We start from the raw sequence: 23,043 nt of genomic DNA on the forward strand, positions 1-23,043 counted from the left end.
AAATAATTGCATAGATGGAATATCTAGCAAGACACAGCTCTGTCCTTTTTTATCTCTTTATTAGAGCAGAGAGTCAAAAACAAAGCTTAACACATGCAAGGCCATAGCCAAGGTCATTCATCAAGACATCTTTCTCCATAATGGTAACTGTTACACTTTTATATAATATAACTAGCACAAAAAGTAAACGCTAAAGAAATACCCATAATGCACCATGCTGTTAGCGCTGACTGCCGGGTCATTACAGTATTGTTAGAAGTATGCTTCTCTTTCAGTTAATTATGTTATGTGAGCTGTTAAATAACGGTGCTTGTGCACTAAACGGACGGCAGTTCTTACCCATTCTAGAGTTAGGCTCCGTGGGGGAGGCGCCCCGGTTGCTTAATTTTTGGAGTTTAAATTATTAGACTGACCCACCCCAACCACAAATGCTAACCTTAAAGTTAGTGGGGGTGGAGCATAGTTACCTAAATGTCCCCTTTGGGTGCCTAATGTTAAAAACGAAAATCCGATTTGCGTTACGCTAATATAAAAGGGTACTAGCACAAACATCTGCTGATTTGAAGACTGGTGTGTGCGGAGGTTTGGCCCACACCGAATAAACCGGCTGGAACGCCAATAGAACTAGAACTACGTATCCCAGCAAGCTTAGCGTTAACACGCCGCATCCCCGACAACTTGGCGCGTTTCCGGTCCCTATGAAGACGAATTCTCGTTCATGTCTCAGTTTTGCACTGTGAAACTAACTTAAAGTAAAGCCTGTTGAAGACAAATTCTGCAGTAAATAGGCAAATTGGGATTGCTGTCTGTCCTGCGAAGGCAAGTCCGTGGTAATTTTATCCTGCGTGTCTTACAGGAATCGTATGGAATGGCGCGTAAAGTCGAGTCCACAGCTGTCGGAGCAGGTATGTGGCAGGAAATTTAAAAAGTGTCTGATTATCAGCCGCGTGGGAAAAACACTCAGTGTAATGTTGTGGATTTTCAGGTTCGTCGTTAACTGATGCGTGTCCATTGGCTAGATTTCTGGTTTTGTGTGACATTAGCTTAAAATGGTGAGTGACGTGTGCATGGCGCGCGCTTTCCTAAGTTTTTATTCAGAGTGAGTTGACAGCCCAAGTGTTCCGTTGAGATGTTAATCTTGGTGCCAGGGATGCACGATTGTAAACACAGCTGCCTCATAGATCGGGGGTTCAAATGCTCCCTTGATCGTGGTGTCGCCCAGTCGCTGCTTGCTTAGGTGATTTTTCGGCAGGGTTTTAAAGTGCTTCATTTAACCGACCCCCTCCTTAACAAGCCAATTAACCAATTCTAAAAAAAGCAAATATTCTCTAGTAATTTAGACGTGGAATAAAGGTCTTTTTATTTTTTTACCTGTACAGGTAGATTATGTTGCCGAGCTATTTAACTAAGTTACCCAGACAACAGTTGTATTACATTTTCATCGCAGTAACTTAAAATATGTTATGTGAATTATATCATGTTATTTACAAAAGATGGGCATGTTTTTGCTTTACATGGAGAGTATTTACATTTATATTTACGTTTTTTTCTTAGTAGGCGCTTTTATCCAAAACGACTTACAAAAGAGGTAAACAGTCGAGTAATATTAGGCTTTGGCCTGTTTATTCAGCAAGTGTAATAGCACAGGTAAATAAAGTTGATTGGCACAAGTGAAAAGATGTAATAATGCGTTCATTCACAATCATAGATTACAATCAATAAAGCAATTAAACAAATTAACCAACAATATAAATAACAGAAACTTTTTTTCTTTAATCATTTCAATTAGGACAGATATTTACAGAACAGATGAGTCTTCAGTCACTTCTTAAATACAAATTTACAAATGATTGGCACCTTTTGTTATCCAAAACAAGTTAAGCTGTATGAACAATCTTGATAAACAGTCATGCTAATGAAAAACTCGGTGAATGTGTTTTGAAATAATACTAAAGTTTATCTAGGTTACTGAATATATATATCTCATATTATACAGTCCAAAGACTTTCAGGTTAGGTAGATTGGCATTGCTAAGTTGTCCCAACTGTGTGGGTTCAGCTTGTAATGGAGGACAGGAGATTCCTATTCAGGTGTTGTTCCTTCCTTGTGTCTGAAGACTGCTGGGGTGAGCTCAATGTCCTGGATAACAGGGTTAATAAGATCGATGGATGTAAAGAAAACTTTAGACATGTAAAGGCAGTATTTTATAGTCTGATATTAATAGTTCTATTTTAAAATGAATGGCGTTAATCCCAAAATATAATTATATTAGATAAACTATTAATCCCATGGCGAAATTCAAATGTATACAGCAGCAGAAACACAAAAAAAACCCAAGAATATACACTCACAAGACAGATGATATATGAAATCAATTGGTTAAATAAATAAAATTTAACAAGAACATCAGTTGGAAGCATTGAATTGCCTGATAGCAGTGGGCAGAAAATACCCCAGAGGTGCTTCTTACCAGTCCAGTTTATTGTTTATATGAACCCCTAAGCAATCAGTTTTATTTACAAGAAAAACATTTTTCGAGAAGCACAAGTAATCATTTAAATAATAGACACTGCATGCATAATCTTGAATCTCTGCCTGGAGCTTGCTGTTTTGGGAGATTTAATGACTAAAGGTCATTTTTATACTGAAATATACTCAAAAGATTTGGTTCCAGTCTTGCAAAGCTAACACAACAACTTCATAGAACTCCCCAAGCTAATAGCCACCCTTTTCTGCGTAGTTAGAGCTTGTATCTTGTCAGTAAAGTTAGACATATTAACAGGAGAAATACAGTATAGACTGGGGCTGGGTGAGAATGCTACTTTCAGATGGCTATCAATCCCAAATCACTCTGACCCAATCTCTCACTATTTAGGGGAAAAAATCTTTAGCCACAGTAGGCCCCCAGGACCAAACTAGAGAGAACCTGATCTTACTTGGTCCCATTTACAACTGTGTGTACTCACTGAGAATTACCTGATTTATTGAATATTTGGAAAGAAATATAAGGGGGAAAAGTGAAAAAATTATAGTTAATAAAATCTATAACAGGAATGATTTGATATGGCAGAATGACAACATTAATAAAATTAAATAAGTTACATTATTGGAAAGTATTGGCATCTAATTAAGATGTTGGGTTGGAACAAAAATCAGCAACCACTGTGTCCCTTCAGGACCAAGCTCGAGGACTCCTGTAATAATAGTGTTTACTTCAGGGCTGTTCCTTCCTGTTCTCTGTTCTTAGCTTGCTATAGTTGTTCCCTTTCTCCCTTGTTTAACACTTCTTCAAACTCAGTCCGAGCTTTATTTGTTACTGCACTTGTTTCTCTGTTAAAATTCCATTTAGAGAGCTCACCTGTAGCCAATGTAATCCTTTAATTCTTTATGCTTGGTGATGTGTGCCATTTCTGTTGCATCACTACTGTCAGTCTACCTAAAGTGGTGTTATCGATCTGGGCCGAAATGTGGAGCTTTGAAATACAAATTAAGCAACAGTAGGTTAACATTTTAGCATTATTGACATAAATATCTTTAGTAAAATAGATGTGGTAACTGTAAAGTGGACTTGTATTAATGTGTGTGAATTAAATGTTGGCGATTTCTGTATCTTTAACTTTAAGCACCTCTGACTTACATGAAGCCAGTTTTCTTTCATTGGATCAATATCCATCCATCCATTATCCAACCTGCTATATCTTAACTACAGGGTCATGGGGGGTCTGCTGGAGCCAATCCCAGCAACAACAAACAAACCCCGGCCCACCGCAGGCCGCACACACACACTAGGGACAATTTAGAATCACCAATGCACCTAACCTGCATGTCTTTGGACTGTGGGAGGAAACCGGAACACCCGGAGGAAACCCACGCAGACACGGAGAGAACATGCACACTCCACACAGGTAGGACCTGGGAAGTGAACCTGGGTCTCCTAACTGCGAGGCAGCAGCGCTACTCACTGTGCCACCGTGCCGCCCCTTGGATCAATATATTGCTTATTTTTGATCATTTTCAATAAAAAAGGAAATTTAATCTGTATGCCATTAATAAGACTAAACAGTGGTCTTTTTCATTGTTATATGGTAAAATTGTATTTTGAACATTTTGAAAAATGAACCTCCATCCATCCATCCATTTTCTAACCCGCTGAATCCGAATAGAACCTAATTATTTAAAAAAATTAGGTAGTGGGGACAAAAGTGCCCCTGTAGATTTTATTTCCTACCCTTTTTTTTTTTTTTTTTTAATTAAAACTCAACCTGTGTATCAGACATTGAATTCAAGATTTCTTTAATCAAAATATAATTACAGATATCTGTAATTAAAGGTTACATAGAAGTCAAGGGGACTTGCCAAAATACAATGTGAGGTTTTGACAATTCAATATATAATTACAGCTGTCTCTGATTAGTTTAGACTAGTCAAAATGAAATTGTAGATATGTAAAATAGAAATTAGCATGAGAAATTACAATATTAAGTCCGCCTGCCATACATATTCCACAGCTATGTTGTAAATTTTAAGTATATGAAATACATAGAAAGGAAGAAAAAAAATTGTAATTGATACATTTTACCGAAAAAAATGTTTGCAATGATAAGTAAAATTTTCATTCACTTAGTTCCTCAGTTTAATTGTGTGCAAATTTGAGCCCTGCTTTATTTTTAATGATTAAAAGAAAAAAAAAAAAAGTCTGAAGTATTGTGTTGGTTTTAAGATTATAAACTTAAACATTGTGAAACTGGGCTGACTGTTTCTAGTTGTCCATTTCTTCCTCATTTTGGTTAATTTCAAGTTTAACATTTATATGTGAACAAAGGAGCACCTTTATTATTGCAATTTAGGTTGCATTCCAATATGATTTTTTTTTTATCTTTGTAGATATAACAACATTGTCCCTGGCTGCCATACAGTTTTCTACACCTCCACTCCGCATCACATCAGCAGCACTTTGGCTTGTCATGAAACATCGTGACACTCGGAATTATGGGAAGCTGATTGATTTTGTGGACATGGTGTGTGATGCAGCACCTGAAATCCTCAGTTATCGGCACAGGGCCAAACTGACTCTTGGATTGCGTGCTAAGGTGAGGCTTGGTCTTGTGAAAAATGGGCAAGAAGTTATCAAAAGCACAGTAGATCTATTTTCAGGACTGTCACACTCTACTGCATACTTATGCACATTAGGTTTTTGTTACATACTTAAATTAATATTAGTGAGGTACTGTATTTTTAGATATGACTTTGGCTATTGATTTTTTGCTAGTCGTGCATTATGTAGTTACTCTGCTTTGTGTCTATTTAACATAGATCATTTTAGAGAAGATGGTTCATTCTGCTTGCCCTGCAGATATTGAGGCTGAACTGGAGAGAGTGGTGCCACCTTCTGTACCTTCAGATCAACTGGTAAGTAATGCTACTGTTCTGTACAGAGATATTTCATAAGTCTTTTGTTATCTTTAGTCTGGTTCAGTGGCTTAAGTTTTTAGACTGAGTTGTTGAATGAATGCCTTCCTTTAGTTCATAATATGGCTCTGAAGAATTGACATAACCTGGCAGTGCTACATATGTTAAAATATACAAATAAGTGCTTCATTATTGTACTTAAAAAGCCCTGAAGCATTCTTCATTACAGGAGGATGAAATATTTGAATGCCAATAAATATTACAGCTTCATTTTTTTCTTATGTTTATTTGTATAGACAAAGCAGGACAAAAAGAAGGTGTTGGAGTCTGTTGAAAATTTCAAAAACTTGATCCTGTCCTTGGTGAAGTGCAAGAAGATGCGTTCTCACTATCTGCAGGTAAAAAAAAAAATGATTGCCTCGAGGAAGGGATATGAAATGGCATTGGACAATTTAGTTTTCTACTGGATGCTTTTCACAAAATCTGCCGGTGTGACTTTGGTTCTACAAAGCGGATTACCAAATGTTTCTAAAAAACCTGACTATAAGGGAAACAAATATCTGAATTTTTTTTATTTATTTATTTTTTTTTTTTACAAACAAAAAAAATTAAACTACTTAAGCATCGAGTGAAGCTGTACTTGGGTTATTTCAGAAACAGATTCACAGATCAGCTGAGTGCACAACAAACAAACCTGATCTTTTTAAGTGGTTTTGTTTGTGTTAAAGTGAAACTGAGATTCCATTATTACAGTCACTACAGCAGAGACATAAGTGCAGTGAAGTCCGTGGATTGCTACATTCTTTCATTTAAGCAAGTAGAGATTATACTTGAAGTTTAGAATTGTTTAGAAATGTTATTTAAAAAAACAAAAAACAAACATTGGAAAACTGGAAAAAATTTAACTTTGAAGTATATTCAGCACATATGTGGATGTGCCATCAGTTATGAGCATTTTGTTCTGTAAATTATATATCTGTTTGAATACATATTGTGTATTTCTGGAAATTAAGCTTTTTTCTGGTTGTGCTATAGTTAGAGGTTGTTATTGTTATTTAATTTTTCTACTTTTCCACATTTGTATATCAAAAAATATTTTAATTTTGATGAAAGATTTTTGTTTATATTTTGATGACCATGAGTCAAAAGCTATTCCTGTACTGTTGCAGTTCACACTACTACTTTTCATGACTAGAAATGAGTTATTGCTAGTGATAGAACATTCCCCCTTTTTAACTTGCATTTATTTCTCTCTCTTGTTAAGGTGCAAAACCCTCAATTCTCTTAAAATTGCAACATAAAACAGATTGTAAGTCTAGTTTAACATAGATGACTTAATGATGAACTGATGCACATGTAAAAAAGTTAATGTTGCAATTAAATACAATATTAGAGAATTAGACAAAGGTTAAAAAATGAAGAACTGGGAAGTGCTCATTTCCAGAAACCCCAATAATTCTGATGATTTTCCTCAGAAAAAGAACATCAAGATGATGTCTTCAGGAAGTTTTGTTTCTTTTTAAACTCATGGATCTGCAAATAATTAAATTCTTATGACACTGTTACATAAGACCCATTGCAACACTTGGCTGGACTCTTGCGGGGCAAATGTACTGTGATGTGTCTTGCTAAGAAACGGGCACAGTCAGAGCAGTTTTAGATCGGAAAGAATACCAGTTAATTAGTAAGACAGCAATAAGATGAGAACAGTGAGCAAAATAAAAAAAGCAGGCAAGAGACAGAAAAGTTGAAAGTGGATTTGTTGTTTTATTTTGGAATTGTCAAATGGACAGCAGCAGGGTACAGTTAGTATGTGGACTCATTCAGTAAAACAGGATTGTTACTGCATTAAGTTAGTGTTTGCACAATCTGTATACTTTTTTTATTCATTACAGATACAGCAGTATTTTAATAAAGGTGGCCTGGATATTTTGTATTATACGTCATTGTTTTAGGCATCATGTGTCAAACCAGCAGCCACATAAGATGGAGACTAGTAGCGTGACAAAACATTTTAGGTGATGAGGCTCTTTTAAAGTTGGGGTATTAAAGCATTACAATAAAAGGGAAATCAGAATTTTCCATTGCTTTAATGAGAAGGTCTTCGCTTTAAACAGTCAGAGATCTCAGGTTTAAGTGTGAATGGGAAAATCTGTTGTATAAGATACAAAAAAAGAATAAAAATACAGAGAGTTAGCTAGTGCATACATCAAAAGGTACAGGACTTTCAGCAGCCTCAGGGAATTTCATTCAAAAGAGTTGTTAGCTCAAGGCTGCCACTGGATTCTGAGATGAGGAAACAAAAGATAAACACAGTTATTACTGACAAATATAACAAAAAGTCAGATTGAAAAAATGTTTTAAGTTTTATAGCTGAAACTGATGAAAGCATAAACCTACATGCATGGCTGACCTTCAAGAATTAAGTTGGACACTCCTGTTACAAGCTATGGTGAGCTATAGTAGCTTTTGTTCTGTGACTTTCACTCATCTTTTCACTTTCAGGAACATCGTTTGTTTCTGGGGCACTGTTCATTTAATGATTCAGTGAGCATTTGGTTCGTTGTGGCTTGTTAAGGAGTTAAAGTTAAGTGACTTGACAATCAGCTTGAGAGAGTTAAGCCCGAATGATGCTCGGGACAGCATTCTTCTGCTGTCTAGTGGATAAAATAACACTGCAAAACAATCACAAATATTTCTTTGCATTTAGCCACTCTCTTGGTAACTCATCAATATTCATGAGTGAAGCAGGGCCTTCAACTGAAACAAAGTGGCATGTAAATGAGAAGCTGTAAGCCAGTTCTAAAACACACTGAAACAAGCTGAATCAAATGATAGTGATGACAAAGGTAATTGGTCATTGGAACAGTGGAACTGAAGCAAACTGCACTGTTCAACAGAACTGCCATGATATGCTTGGTGGTGAAGCTTCAGCTTGAGCAAGTAGACGTGGCAAGAAGACAAAGTGATTGCAATTAAGTAAAAGGACAAAAAGACGTTAGCTCCCAAAGTACAGTCTATAGTACAGCATCTTGTTCGTGTTTGGGAAATGTGGAAGTCACTAAACCTTGCACTGTGGTAGCCTACAATAATACGAGGCACGTTGGTGCCTAAACTGCATGATTGACATTTCTATCCTCTAATGCTCAAGCACCAGAAAAAATATATGAAAAGTATGCACCGAAACACGCTTCAACTATTCTGATTGCAATATCAGGCTGTGCTTTACTGACTGTTTTCAAATGATATCACATGAAGGATACATACAAAATTTTGCATCAGCGCAGCAATGGACACTAGACGTAACTTTCCTACTTTATTCATGTTGCTGTTTTGGTATTTACATTTTTCTATTGCGCATAATAAGTTTTTTGTATAAAATTCAACGTTTTAGACTTTTTTTTTTGGGGGGGTAAATTTTAACTATGGAGGTTAACATAATGAAAATAAATTTAGCAGCATCACAGATTTAATATAAATTTGTCACCTTGATTTAAATAAAGAAAATCAATCCAAAATGTGCTCAACTGTACACTGACCGTACATATATAATTTGACATTTCTAAAATCTTGCGCACACTGTAGGGTAAGTTCAAATAAATGTGGTTATTTTCTGTATGTTTCATCCTACTACTCGTTTCATTTTCATATTATAAAAGAACATTCTATATTGGATAACAAAAGCACTGGGAATTTCAAAAACATGAAAGTCTCTCTTCACTAAAATGCACACATTTTTTGCTTCTTTTCGAAGAACTGCTTGCATGTAGAGTATGGAGAAGAGTTCCTTCAGGCTTTGGAAAAACTATTGTGGGAATTCCTAGTGAGACTGGATGAAACTATGTCTGTACCTAACTTCAACCAGGTAATGTTCACATTGAAATGGTGGTGTTGTAAGTATTAGAAATATAAATGTTTTGATTTCTGTTTTGTATTCTATTATTGAATAATACAGAATAATTCCACAGTCCATATTGTTGGGATATATTTTTGGTTAAAGGCATAATAGTGTCAGAACATTACACAATACATCTACATCTCGTCCCATCAGCTACAGGCGTAAGGCAGCAATTTTGTTTAACTGTAGTCAATCAAAAGCCACCAGTCTTATTTGTTTACTACAAAAAACAAAAAAGATAAGAAAAAAAGTATATGTCCTTGGCAGAGTCAAAACCACAAATAATAATTCATCTGCTTCATCAAAGTTTTTTTTTTATTTGTTTATTTATTTATTTTTATTCTTATGTTTCATTTGACCCTGGGGAGGGGGGATCCATCCATCCATCCACAGTGTAGTTAGTTAACAGTAGCATAGTGTAGGCTGGAGGCAATGCAGGAATTAATTACAAAGCAGTTTCAAGCTTAGGGTTAATGTACTATGTAATGTTATGTACACATTTAGACTGTGGGGATAAAAACTGTACTTGGAGATAAAGCCATGCAAACACATGTAGAACATATATAGTAAACTCCACGCTGACAGTACCTAGGTGGAAATTTGAACTTAGGATTTCTTGGGGTCGGCACGGTGGTGCAGTGATAGCGCTGCTGCCTCGCATTTAGGAGACCTGGGTTCGCTTCCCGGGTCCTCCCTGCGTGGAGTTTGCATGTTCTCCCCGCGTCTTAGTGGGTGTTCTCCGGGCGCTCCGGTTTCCTCCCACAGTCCAAAGACATGCTGGTTAGGTAGATTGGCGATTCTAAATTGGCCCTATTGTGTGCTTGGTGTGTGGGTGTGTTTGTGTGTGTCCTGCGGTGGGTTGGCACCCTGCCCAGGATTGGTTCCTGCCTTGTGCCCTGTGTTGGCTGGGATTGGCTCCAGCAGACCCCCGTGACCCTGTGTTCAGATTCAGCAGGTTGGAAAATGGATGGATGGATGGATTTCTTGGCTATGATGGAGAAAAAAAAATATCTTGGGATTTTTCATAGGCTGTATTTTTTTCTTTCTATCTCACATCAGGTTAGAAACGCAGAACATTAGAAGAGCTAACCACAAGCTGCTATCTCAATGATTTTTGGTACAGAGAAACTATTAAATGTTTGCTTGACACTAACGTAGGTAGTAGCATGACATTATTGTGTAAAAATAAGCAGTGTCCTCTGTTATATTTTTGTTCTTCTAATAGGTTGTCTCAGCCCTAAATGAATTGCCTGAAGAGCTACAAAAGTCATTGAAGGAGAATACAGATCACCATCTTTACAAGAATCTTCTGCATTATCACAAAACCGTGGATTCCTATTTAGGCAAGTTCTCACCCCCTCTCTGTTAAGTCTGAATTTTCTTGTTAATGCTACCTTTTTAGCATAGTTTCCTTCAGCAGCTAGAGTCTGTTAAATAATCTAAGGATTCTACTCAAATTAAAGATTAAAACTGTTTTACAGCAAATAGTTTTGATTAAGCCAGTTTCCAAAGATGAAACTGGTTATTACGAATAGTGAAGAAGGTAAATAAGGTAATATTTTGTTCCAGATATATAAATATATTCCAAAAAGATGAAATGAAAATGCACATAATTGCCAATACATTTGAATAACTGTATTGTTTAAAACATAAGACTATCATATTCACTCATTTTCAAAGAGAGAAAAACAATTGGAACCAGAGGAATATCTAAGTTAAGTTAGGAATTAAAGCAAGAGTTTAACAAGTTAAGAGAGAAACTAAAAAAAATTGCATTGGACATGAAGGTGAGCACTAAAATATATTCCAGTACTTCTATACCAAATAAATATTTTAAATCATTCAAATATCCATGAGGGACAAACATCGAAAATGAGTTGAAATATCAGCTTTTATGGGATATGACTGGTAAACCAGAAAGAAATTAAAGACTGCGACATGTAGGAGGCTTACCTGCAACTCAAGCACCCAGACACAACTAAACCACACAGTTGCTGCTTCAACAAAGGATATTTTTATTAAATAAAATACCTTTTACAGGTTTTTATCACCTGGTAAATTAGTTGCAATTCCTTTTCATTTCAACAGGGCTGCTCAGCAAATCTATAACTCCTGTGTAGCTCTGCGGGTGCTAAAATGGGAACCATACCAGAGGGCTACTGCCACCCAGTGTACTGGGGGAACACATAGCCCTGGGTGGTAGTCACCGTCAGTACTTCCCTCCGAATGGCCTCCCGATCTGGAAAGGTACCACTAACCAACCCAGTCGAGATGCCCATATATCCATTTCCTTCCATTATCACGGCATCCAAGCCGGGTAAAGAATCATCCTCCCTGGTCAAGGTGCTAGGCAATCTGTGTCTGTTTTATAAACCTTTACCAAACATATTGCAGCAATCTGTTCAGGTGAGAGAGGTACCACATGACTATAGCTCGAAATTTGTCAATAATCCATAAGAAGGAAGGTGAAATCAATTAATATATTTATAAATCGATAACCTGACATGGAACAGAAGTAAATGTTGTGTTTAGAATTATATTTGAAGACTTGTATCATAACATAATATTCTCACACCTACAGTATTTAATCCAATGTTAAGTCTCTGGGTCTAAAGCCTGTCTTGCCAGTATAAGGCTCAAGACAGGAATCAATCATGGATCAAGGATGCCAGTCCACCATAGAGCCAAAAGATATGAACATCATAATACTAAAAATATGCTTAAGAAATAAATTTTTGTCATTCTAATCTTTGTTCTAGACTTTGAATCGGGCAATTCTAACAGTAGGCAAAACAAAATCATACATTATAATTTGATTGTTAGACTTTCATAAGGTCCTCCCTGCGTGGAGTTTGCATGTTCTCCCTGTGTCTGCGTGGGTTTCCTCCGGGCGCTTCGGTTTCTTCCCACAGTCCAAAGAAATGCAGGTTAGGTGGATTGGCGATTCTAAATTGGCCCTAGTGTGTGCTTGGTGTGTGGGTGTGTTTGTGTGTGTCCTGCGGTGGGTTGGCACCCTGCCCGGGATTGGTTCCTGCCTTGTGCCCTGTGTTGGCTGGGATTGGCTCCGGCAGACCCCCGTGACCCTGTGTTCGGATTCAGTGGGTTGAAAAATGGATGGATGGACTGACTTTCATAAACCATTTGACATAATTCTACACTAGCGATTAATGTTGAGACCGAAAGCATATATCATTAACTGCCATTTATGAAACTTGAGTTATTTTTCCTTAATGTAATTGATTTTAAAAATTTCATTGCACTAAATAAAATACAAACCATTAAGACATAAGCTACTTCTTTAAATCAAATCATGTACCCTTTGTCTTACTTATTTACAGAGAAGAGAAATTTCAGAAATTGAAATTTCCAAAAGGATATCAATGGTTAATTATTTTCAGTTAACTGAGGACAGTGTTTGATAAATGTTTGTCAGATTGTAAAGATGTTTTAAACTGTTTCTTGTATATTTCAATTTTAATTAAAATAGACCTTGTTCCAATTGTGTTATGATAGATGGGTTAGAGCATCCTGCATACAACATAATTAATTTAGCCTTTCAAAAAGCATTTGGTAGTTCCAGTTATCAGAGATTAATCCTAAGGTTAGAAATTATTGTCATCTTATGTAACTTAAAAATAAATTTCATACATAATTTTTAAAACAATCTCCTTGTAACTTCTGCCTATGAACCAGATTGGAGTTCCTCAATATGTGTTTAGATGGCATCTTTAAAATCTAGATGATAAACTGGTGAAATTTGCAGATGACACCAGAACACAAGGATAGTAAATGATAATGAGACCAAAGACATTAAAAAAGTTGCAAACAATCTTCAAAACACTAAAAGCAGACAAAGGTACTGTAAAAGTGTAGCCTGCTACATGTAGTTGTAATTCATTTTCCATTCAGCTAAAGGTAGATGATGTTGACCTATAAGTGAGAAACTCTGAACAGGATGAAGAGGTTTATATTGAGACATCTTTTTCATAGGAATCAGGACAAGAAATTAAAAAGGTAAACTGTTATAATGTTGTGTTGTTAAAATGTTATATTACATTGTTGAATGTAAATCTTGGAACATTATCCTCAAACTCAAAAATGCACTAGAGAAATGCATATCTGAAGTATTGTGTGCAGTTTAGGTCTGGACTAAAGGGTATGTTCATGTTAAGGGATTTTAAACATTTTTGTTCAAGACTAAAAACTTTATGTACCAGGTCAAAGAAATGTTTTTTTTTTTTCTTTCATTTTGTAAAAAGGGAAACACTACTTTAGACCAGTTGTCATGGGAATATAGAACAAAGTTCTTAGCCATGTAATTGAATCAACGATTTTTGAAAAATACGTAAAAAGGGATATCTTACACCTTCATCATTAGCTTTATGGGAATGAGTAGACTTCTCTTGTGTGTAAACTTTATCTTCTAAGTAACTGATACTTCTTTTTCAGGTGACCAGGAAATACCACATGGCAGTAATAACTATTGTGCTGTCTCTCCTGGCAAATGTTCTTCTCAGTCACCAGAAAATTCCTTTTCAGGACTGCAGCCAGCTAAAAGTAAAAATTCTATGACAGTGCATTCTGAGAAGAAATCCGTTCCCTGTGAATTGTTTTATAGATCTTGTAATAAGAAATCTCCTTCCAGAAAAGCATGGAAACCACATTGCCACTATGACAGATCAATTATTTACTCTGACTCTGATGCTGAATGCGATTCTGAAGACAGCAGCTATAGGTTAGTGGAGAAGCAATGTTCTGCATCATGCTCCTTGGGCAGAAAACCCTCTTCTGATAGATATGGCAAAATGGGAAGTATGGGGAGTCCTGGACATCATGCCATTAGAAAATCATCACAGCTGAAAGGATTAGACTCAATCAAATGCAATTTTCAAAATATCAGTGCTTTCAGTAGAAACAAATGCTGTTCGAAACAATGCGAGGGCTGTGTAAAAGCTAATCAATCTTCTAAGAAGGCAGGAAAGTATTTATCAAATGGATCATGTTGCCAGTCTTCACAAGATCATGAATCAAACATTGACTACCTGCAGAAGAATCTTGCTGCTTCCTGTTTAATTCGCAAGCCTATAGTTTTGATCCATCGTTTGGATTTCGGTGTCCTTCCTTCAAACCATGTCCATTGTACCCTAGCACAAGAAGTAAACCCTCTAGATCATCATGATCACATGCCAGATGTGTTCACTGTTCCATTAAGCCCTCAGAAGAGGCAACATGGAAATGACATTATCATTAATTCTTCAAAAGTATGGGCATCATCAGGAAAGAGAAGAAAATTGGAAGAGAAGGAGTAAGTAATCAGTTTTGTAATATTTTTTTCTGCATGGTTAATGTATTTTTGTTCATAAATGCAATTTTCACATAAATTGCCACTAGTGGTTTTTCTTTATTCATGTATTTTAGACAAATCTTATCCTGACTAGTTTAGTAAAAAACTGTTTTCTTATTGAAGAGCAAGCAGTATTGTTTCATACATGTCTCAAATTAAAATGGTCTATTTCAGTTGACAAAAACTGCCAAAGTTATATAGTATTTTTTGCATTATTACCCATTTTATAATTACTGCACTGCCTGTAGAACATGTAAATACAGTTAAGGATAACCAAAAGCCATACACATTAATCTTTACATTATGTTTTCATTCTTCAGCTTTCTCTGATTGCCATTGGTAGACTCATTATGCACTTTTCAGTTAAATTTATTTTGTATAGTGCTGTTCCTGTTTACAAGCTCATTGTGTGGTACCTATATACAGTTAACATTAAGATATGTATATCATAAAGTATGTATTGGTAGCTATGATATAAATAAATAGCTAGCATTTCTGATTTTGTTTAAATATGACAAACACCCAACTCTAGGTCTGTCTTTGGTGAAGGTTAATGTCTCCTATCCATTTTATCAAGTGACAGCAGTGCCAGTTGCAACATCAGGACACCATCAGCTGATCACAAATCTGGGCACAGTTATTAAAAAGTAATATATGCTTGTGGTGAGAATGGGCTGCCACCCCATGATAAGTTACTATTCTGATTTTTATTTGGGTCACAAAATGAAAATAAATATTAGTTTTTTGGTTTTTTTTGTGTGTTTATATTTTGTATTAAGTATTGTGTCTCTGAGTGTGGTATGTTCTAAATGAATTAATTTCCTTTCTGTTTTTTTGAAATTTAAGTTGAAGTTATATTCTTGTAGGAAGAAATTAGTTAATTTGTTACACCTTATACACAAAGCCCTTGACTCAATTCATTCAACTTAATTCATTTTTTTTTTTAATTGTGGAGAGGGGTTTCAAGTACCTCTGCAATGTAGTGATGGATAAGTACCAAAATTGTGACTTCATTATTCAAATTGTGACTTCATCAATGCCAGCTTTGTTTTATTTTGGACCTCAGTATTGGTACCGAGGAAAATAACGGATAACTCCATCATAGCTGTATCTCAGTCCTTCCTCCCTGTTGTCGTAATTCTGAACCTCAAAATATCCCACTTAGGTCTGACATATGTGATAATTTTTTCCTTTCTTTGTCAGCTTTCTCCAGACATTTTGGAGGAACTGTCTATGCGCTTTATATATATATATATATATATATATATATATATATATATATATATATATATATATATATATATATATATATATATATATATATATATATATATATATATATATATATATATATATATATATATATATATATATATATATGTGTGTGTGTATATATGTATTTATTCAAGATTGTTTCTAAATACCTGTATATTTCTGTTTAGGAATTGTTTTGATCAAATGGAATTGGAAAGAAAGTCTACAGTGCCACAAGAGCCAGGTAAGGATGCTTAGGATTTAAGAATGGTTCATGTAGAGACAAAATGGCTGGACTGGACAAAGAAAAAAACAGCATACACAGAAGATAAGCTTTCATACTTTGTGGACATCATTCCGAAGTCGTACATGATTACTCATGCAAATCGAATGCTACTGTGGACAGAATGTGTGTTTTTTTTGTACAAAATGTGCATAGTAAATCTACCTTAAGTACTTTACGGGATAAGCTTTCATTAATTAGATTAATAACAAATCTGAGGAACAGTAATTGAATTACTAGATAAAACTGTTTTCTTCTATTTATAGTGAAAGATGTTTGTTTATTTGTTTGATTTTTTTTATCTTCATATAAACGTAAACCTTTTATTTTTCTTTCTGTGACATTGAACCTAAAAACAAATGAATAGATAGTACTTTATTTGTCTTGAATTTGGATTTTTACAGAAGTTCAAGAATATTATAACAAACAAAAAACAGCCCTCCTGAAATACATACAAGGATTTAAAAAAATAAAAATGATGGCTGATGGGAAGAGAACAGTCCCTGTGAGACATTATAAAGGGGTACTGTAATAGGTATGAAGGAGCCCCAGTATAGTTTCTTGATACACTTGTGCAGAATAATTTGTTGGCTGAAAGCACTTAATGATAGTTTGTCAAAGAGAGGATGTGAAGCATTGTTCATAATGGCTGATTTTTTTTTTTTTTCCTTCATTCTCTCCTTACTATATCCAGTATCGAGAATGCACTCCATAACTGAGTCTGTCCTTTTAATTAGCTTGTTGATTCATTGTCCTCTCTTAATGTTAGCGGCCCAGCACACAACAGTGTAGAAAATTGCATTGGCTATCACAGAGTTGTAGAACACATGAAGGATGTCATTATCTACATTAAAGGAATGTAATTCTGTAAGAAAGAGTCTGATCTGCCGTTTCTTATATTGGCGTTCAGCAATTATTAGACCATTCCAGCCTGTCATTGATGTGGACCCCCAAGTGCTTTTAACAGTAGCGCAGTTCAGCATATCCACACCCTGAATAATGGTTTGTTCTTTCTTTGTGGTGACAATTGTCAATAACCAGTTGCTTAGCATTGTTGATACCAAGCTTAATGCAGTTCTCTTTGCACCCAAAAACAAAGTTCTCCATCTGACACCTATACCTTACCTCAAACCCTTGTTAATACACCCCATAAGTAAGTAACATGACTTGGTACTATTATTTATAGTCTGAGGTGAAGAGGAAAGCAGATAGAATTGTTTCTTGTGGTATAACTGTGTAGCTGACATCCACATCACAGACACTGTTCTTGAGCCTCACAATCTGCAGTCATCTTTGAGCGTGTTGCTAGCTGAATACATACCACTGCTCCTTGCTTTGACCAACTGCCAAATCAACAATACGCCTTAACAATAATAATTTCTGACTCTGAAGCAGAATTAAAACTGGTAGTCAAGGATTCACAATTGTAAAAGGCTAAGTGGCATTAACTAAGCAGCATACAATCAAATAAGCTGTTTGCAAAGATCAAAGAGGTTGGATACATACTGTATGAGCTACAGTAAGATGGCCTTTGTTCAGAAGACAACCGTTATTAAAGCAGCATCCTCCTTGAAGGAAAATTGCTCTGGCAATAGAAAATCACATTCTAATACAAGAATAAGATAATGTCAGCAATAACCATCTTAACAAAATAAAATAAAGCAAAGATACATAACTAGAAACATGCTAGAGGAGAAGCAACAGCTACCCACACATCTACAGATATTAACTGCATTAACTTTGCCTACATTGAATAAAATAAGCATGTCATATTTTGTAAATCTTAAGCCAAACTTGCATTCTAGTTTGTTTTCCCATAAATTAGTAAATTTGAGCTTGTGATGATCATCATGTAGCAAATTCCTATAAAGAATTTGTCATAGAAAATTCAAGGTATCAGTGTGATTATACACTGATATATAAATTATGGATGTTCAAATCCAAGAAGTTTAGCAAATGTTTTATATGAAGAATCAAAATTGTGGAAACATTTACTTAGGCAGATTTGATGTTAGTCTTAGTTTTTGGTGAATTCTGCAAAGCACTGGAAGTTCACATTGATCACACTGTGCCTGTAGAATGTCTACTAGCATGACACAAAGGCTGTGCAATTTATTCCATGTTTTATGCATGTGGTCTCGCTGCCTTAGTAAACATAACCTACCTGAAAATAATACCAACACTGGGCAGATCATAGTGTGTAATATGTTAATTGTGTTTACTTTTATACTGCTTAATTCATAGATTTACATTTAATAAAGCTGCACAAAATAAACTCATGCATCTATAAGGACTTTGGCTTTGGACATAAAATACTTCATGAATTACCCTAACATTCCTGCATGTGATGTCAGTTAGTTATCTTGTAAACATGCTTTCATGGTTTCTTAAGAATAAATTCAACTGCCTGGGTTTATATAATTTTGCCAGAATCTTCCTGAACAACAAGGGATGCCAGATATACCACATGACTAACCGGCTATACCTATTCATTACATGTAAGCTTTCACCCTTGTAATTTGAATTTTATATAAGAAATGCTTGTACATTTTTAACCAAAATATAAGTGACTAAAATCTTTATGTATGAATATATACAATGTAGAAAAGGGACCAGAACATTGTGTAAAAATGGATAAAATATAACTTCTTCCTTATTGTTTCATCTTTTGACAGCAACAGTGAGCCAGACCCCATTAGACATAAGTGATGATGTTATACTGGACTCTGAAGATGAAATGACAAAATCCTTCAAGAGCCGAGTAAGTAAAATTGTATTGTAAATCCCTTAGCAGATGCTGCATTAAAAGGGTTTGTTTCGTTGAGCTACTGGGATAAAGACTTTGATTTAAAAAAAAAAAAAAAAAAAAGACAAGTTTGTGAGGTGGAAGGCACAACAAGTTGATATGGACTAAATGATGAAAGGAGTAATTGTGCTTGAAGTTGGTTTAAGAAGTATAGAGATACTTATTTAGTGATACGAGAATGAGAGGTGAGCTTGGTAAATGTTGTATTTCAGATCAGAACCAAAAAAAGAAGTCAAAAAGTACAAAATAAATTGATACAGGACACATCAGATGCTTCATTTGCAGGATGAAACCCTTCATTTACTCACTGTTAGGCCAGGTTTATACTTAATGCAATGTGTGCTCCAGCGGACGCTACTGCTGTGCAAGCGTTGTACTGTTCATACTTGTGTGCGTACTTTACATAAATCTGATTCCACCAGGTGGCAGTGTGAGATATCATCATGGTGGGAACAGGTTCGCCTTCACTGTGTTGTGAATTGCCTGAAACACCCATTAAATTCTGAGGACACCTTCCTGCAGTATCTCTGAAAAGGATGTTTCATGATTAAATCCAACAGTCCAGGGATGTGCCCATTCCAGCAGACATCAAGCTTGAGACAGAAACAATCCCTGGATGAGACATCAGATCATCACAAGCACTCACATACACTAGCGTCATTTTAGCGTCTCCAAATCCCCAAACATTCATGTCTTTGGAATGAAACCGGAGCACACTGTGGAAACCCACCAGGAAACCCTGCAAACTCCAGTCAGGCAACACAAGGGACGTGACTCCCTGCGAGGCAGACCGTGTCTGCACAACAGGTGTAATTATTATCAGTATTCATTATTTAAATGAAGTTAACGGCTTATCTGTAAAATGTAACATACAAACTTTATATAGTATACATCTAAATATTCTAAATGTGCAGAGAGCTGGAATATCATAAATGTAATGTGTTCTATATGTCGATTGCTGCTGTCTGGTCAGGAGGAAGCCCCAGAAGCATGTAGCGATTAACAACTGGGCTGGTTTAAAGATGACGTTTATGACGGTTTATTTATTATAATGATAAAGTAAAATATCCACTTTAATCACAAAATACACCTTTTCAATGTCCTTAATTTTGAATGAGAACAATTAAAATCAAACCAGTTATACAAGTGGAGTGAATGAGTTTTATTTTCATGCCACACTAATGTTGCAGATGGACAAGCACTGTGCATTGTGTGAGAGTGCATGTCGTGTCATCCTTGTGATTATGCTGCATAAACACAATGATGGAAAAAAAAAAGACTGTCGTATGACACAGTATAGTGGAATGTCCAAAACAGAATGCAGTGATGTCTGTTAATACATACCTGTGAAATGTAAGAGGCTGTTGAGGTATGGGTCTGAGTGGGAGACTGAATGCGTCAGCCCTATCTTTCCATATGAATATGCTTGCTGTCAAGCTTTTTTTGGTCTTCCATGGATGGATATCTGACGTGAAATGGCACAGTGGAGGTTCCTCCCTTGTCCGAGCAGCTAAAGAGCAGATAATGTAGAGTGAAATTGCTCGATTCCTTAAGCTGACATGGGTTGTTGTTGTTATTCAATTAATTATATGTTAGCTACATTAGCCTATGTTATACTGTAACCAGTAAAACCAGACAATACTCCGTGCAAATTGATCATGCTAATATTTCCCTCCATTTCGGCAGACGGTTAAGATAGACTCATTTTTATATTTACATGTATATATTTATTTGCTTATCAGGTGCTTTTTCCAAAATGACTTACAACAGAGGTGAACATACTCAAGTAACATCAGTTTGGGGACTGTTTTGGGCAAGTATAGCAGGACATATTACAGAGGTTCATCACCACAAGTGAAGAACTATAAATCTAGCATTAAAAAAAAATGGTCAGTTACGACAGATATCCACAGGGCAAAAAACATTTATTCACAATTTGACAGAAAGTTAGAGAATAGTAGGGTTTTTAGTTGCTTCTTAAAACACATTGAGGGAGTCAGCAGTTTGATGGAAGTGGGTAGCTTGTTCTACCAGCTGGGACCTTCTACATATGAAAGGAGTCTGGATACACAGGTGCTGACCCATTGAGTACTCTATAGGCAAGCATCAAAGATTTGAAGTTGATATGTGCTGTTACAGGGAGCCAATGTAGCGACCTGAAGAGAGGATTGACATGCACCCATCTTGGCTGGTTGAATACAAGAAGGGTCGCTGCATTTTGGACCATCTGCATTTGATTGATGGCACATGTGGATCCACGTGCTAGTACTGAGTTGCAGCAATCTAGACTTGAAAGACCAAAGCCTGGACCAGATGTTGTGCTGCGTGCTTATTAAGATAAGGTCTTATTTTGCAGATGTTATACAGATTCATAAATAATGCCTTATATAACAATGTGCAGTTTAAAACATCTAAATAAATAACCTAATCAGATTTTCAGTCTGTCTTTTTCTATTTATAAGTGTAGTCTATACACATTTTCAATCTAATATGACTCCGCCTCTCTAGATAACAGCTGTGGAGTTGACGTGGGTATTACATAGTTAAGAACAACCTCACCTATAGCAGTGCTGATTGTGCACAAACGCTGAACCATGATTGGAGGTTTCTGTTTTTTAATATTTAATTGTGCAATTTATAGTGCTTGTGGCATGTGGTCTTAGACCACAAAAGTTTAAACCATATGTACTGCTGTTCCCTACTTATATTGCACCCCTGGGGGCTGGTGGTCATTGGGTTATATTTGTTACATAAAATCTGTTCAGTAAACCAACTGAAATAATTTAATATGCATAGGCAAGTGATTATTTAAATAATTTTGTATTTGAAGTAAATCACTTAGTTATTTCTGTTTTATAGAAAAATGTTAATATGCTTGAAGAAAATACAATAAATTGCAATTAATATGCTGTTAAATTTGATTACATTTTTAAATCAAACAGCAGCCCTAAATGATAATAATAATAATATCAGAGTATGGCAAATACTACTTAGAAATCTTTAAAAGGCCATTGAACAAACAAGCTAAATATTTATGCTGCACATGAAAGCTGGTTGTATGGTGTTTTAGGTGATGTGTTTAGGCAATGACAAAAACAGTACATTTTATTATGCCATTATGTACTCTAGCTACATTTTTCTAATAAGCATATAATGCGCTACAAACTAACTTGTAAAAGGTGACAATAGACTCATGAACTATGTGTAAACTTGCCTTTTACACACTTTTTGTTTTTTGTGGTTACAATTGTTTGTAAAACAACCTTGTCTTAATGGCCCATCTAAAAATAAAAGACTCCACTGTTATTTGGATACATAAGGTTTATACTTCACAAAAATCCTGTTAAGTGTACAGACAGATTTTAGCTTACCTTTATAAAGGCTCATTGTAATATGATGATACTCCTCAGTCACAAGACTGAAACAGTTACTCTGTATTCTTCATCTGTCCTTTTATTATTTATTAATGAAAGATACTGTGGCTCTGGCTTCTTTCAGCCCTGTAATGGAAAAATGGAATCAGATATATATAGCCGTAACATATTAAAAGTCTTAAAATAATTTTCCCATATCCCAGGGACTGATATGAAATATATACCTGTAAGCTTTAATAAAACGGGTGTCACTAAGTGTATTTACCTTATGGTTGGACCTAGATTAACATAAATTGTTTCTTATTCACAATTGTTACATTTACACTGTAACCTGGTGCACAATCACATTCTACATGTGTACTCTAGCATACTTACACATACTTACAGCATGACTGCTGTCTTCTAAACAGCTGTACAATTACCCTAATATGTCAATTTGAACTACTTTATAAAGCCATTGTTGTTCTATAGCTGGAGTCCCTCACTTGAGTAGTATCTGCTCTGGGATGAACATTCAGGTCTTGGCCTGACAGAAACATTTGATCATTTATATATAAAAAAAAAAAAAAAAAGAGGTAAGAGGCCTGACATCGTTGGTCTCTACTACGACGAATTATGACAATCACTCTTTTATAGTCCTATGTTCTGTATACATTGTTTTTAGTGTATAGTGTA

The 23,043-nt window shown here is 35.6% G+C and overlaps 1 protein-coding gene across 2 annotated transcripts in view; it reads left to right on the forward strand.

The window, feature by feature from the left end:
- The window catches only part of LOC120525529, a 38,580-nt gene that overhangs the window by 6,143 nt on the left and 9,394 nt on the right, over positions 1-23,043 (forward strand). The window contains exons 1-9 of one of the 2 annotated variants that reach the window (XM_039747902.1): positions 548-905; positions 4,885-5,090; positions 5,314-5,409; positions 5,706-5,807; positions 9,164-9,274; positions 10,533-10,650; positions 13,757-14,612; positions 16,094-16,149; positions 18,864-18,949. In XM_039747902.1, the coding sequence (XP_039603836.1) occupies positions 869-905; positions 4,885-5,090; positions 5,314-5,409; positions 5,706-5,807; positions 9,164-9,274; positions 10,533-10,650; positions 13,757-14,612; positions 16,094-16,149; positions 18,864-18,949 (1,668 nt within the window). In that variant the 5' untranslated portion in view covers positions 548-868. Of the gene's footprint in view, positions 1-547; positions 906-4,884; positions 5,091-5,313; positions 5,410-5,705; positions 5,808-9,163; positions 9,275-10,532; positions 10,651-13,756; positions 14,613-16,093; positions 16,150-18,863; positions 18,950-23,043 lie in introns of those variants that run through there. The other variant, XM_039747911.1, reaches the window with a different exon arrangement.

This window comes from Polypterus senegalus, chromosome 1, assembly GCF_016835505.1.
Source record: "Polypterus senegalus isolate Bchr_013 chromosome 1, ASM1683550v1, whole genome shotgun sequence".
Classification (NCBI taxonomy): Eukaryota; Metazoa; Chordata; class Cladistia; order Polypteriformes; family Polypteridae; genus Polypterus; species Polypterus senegalus.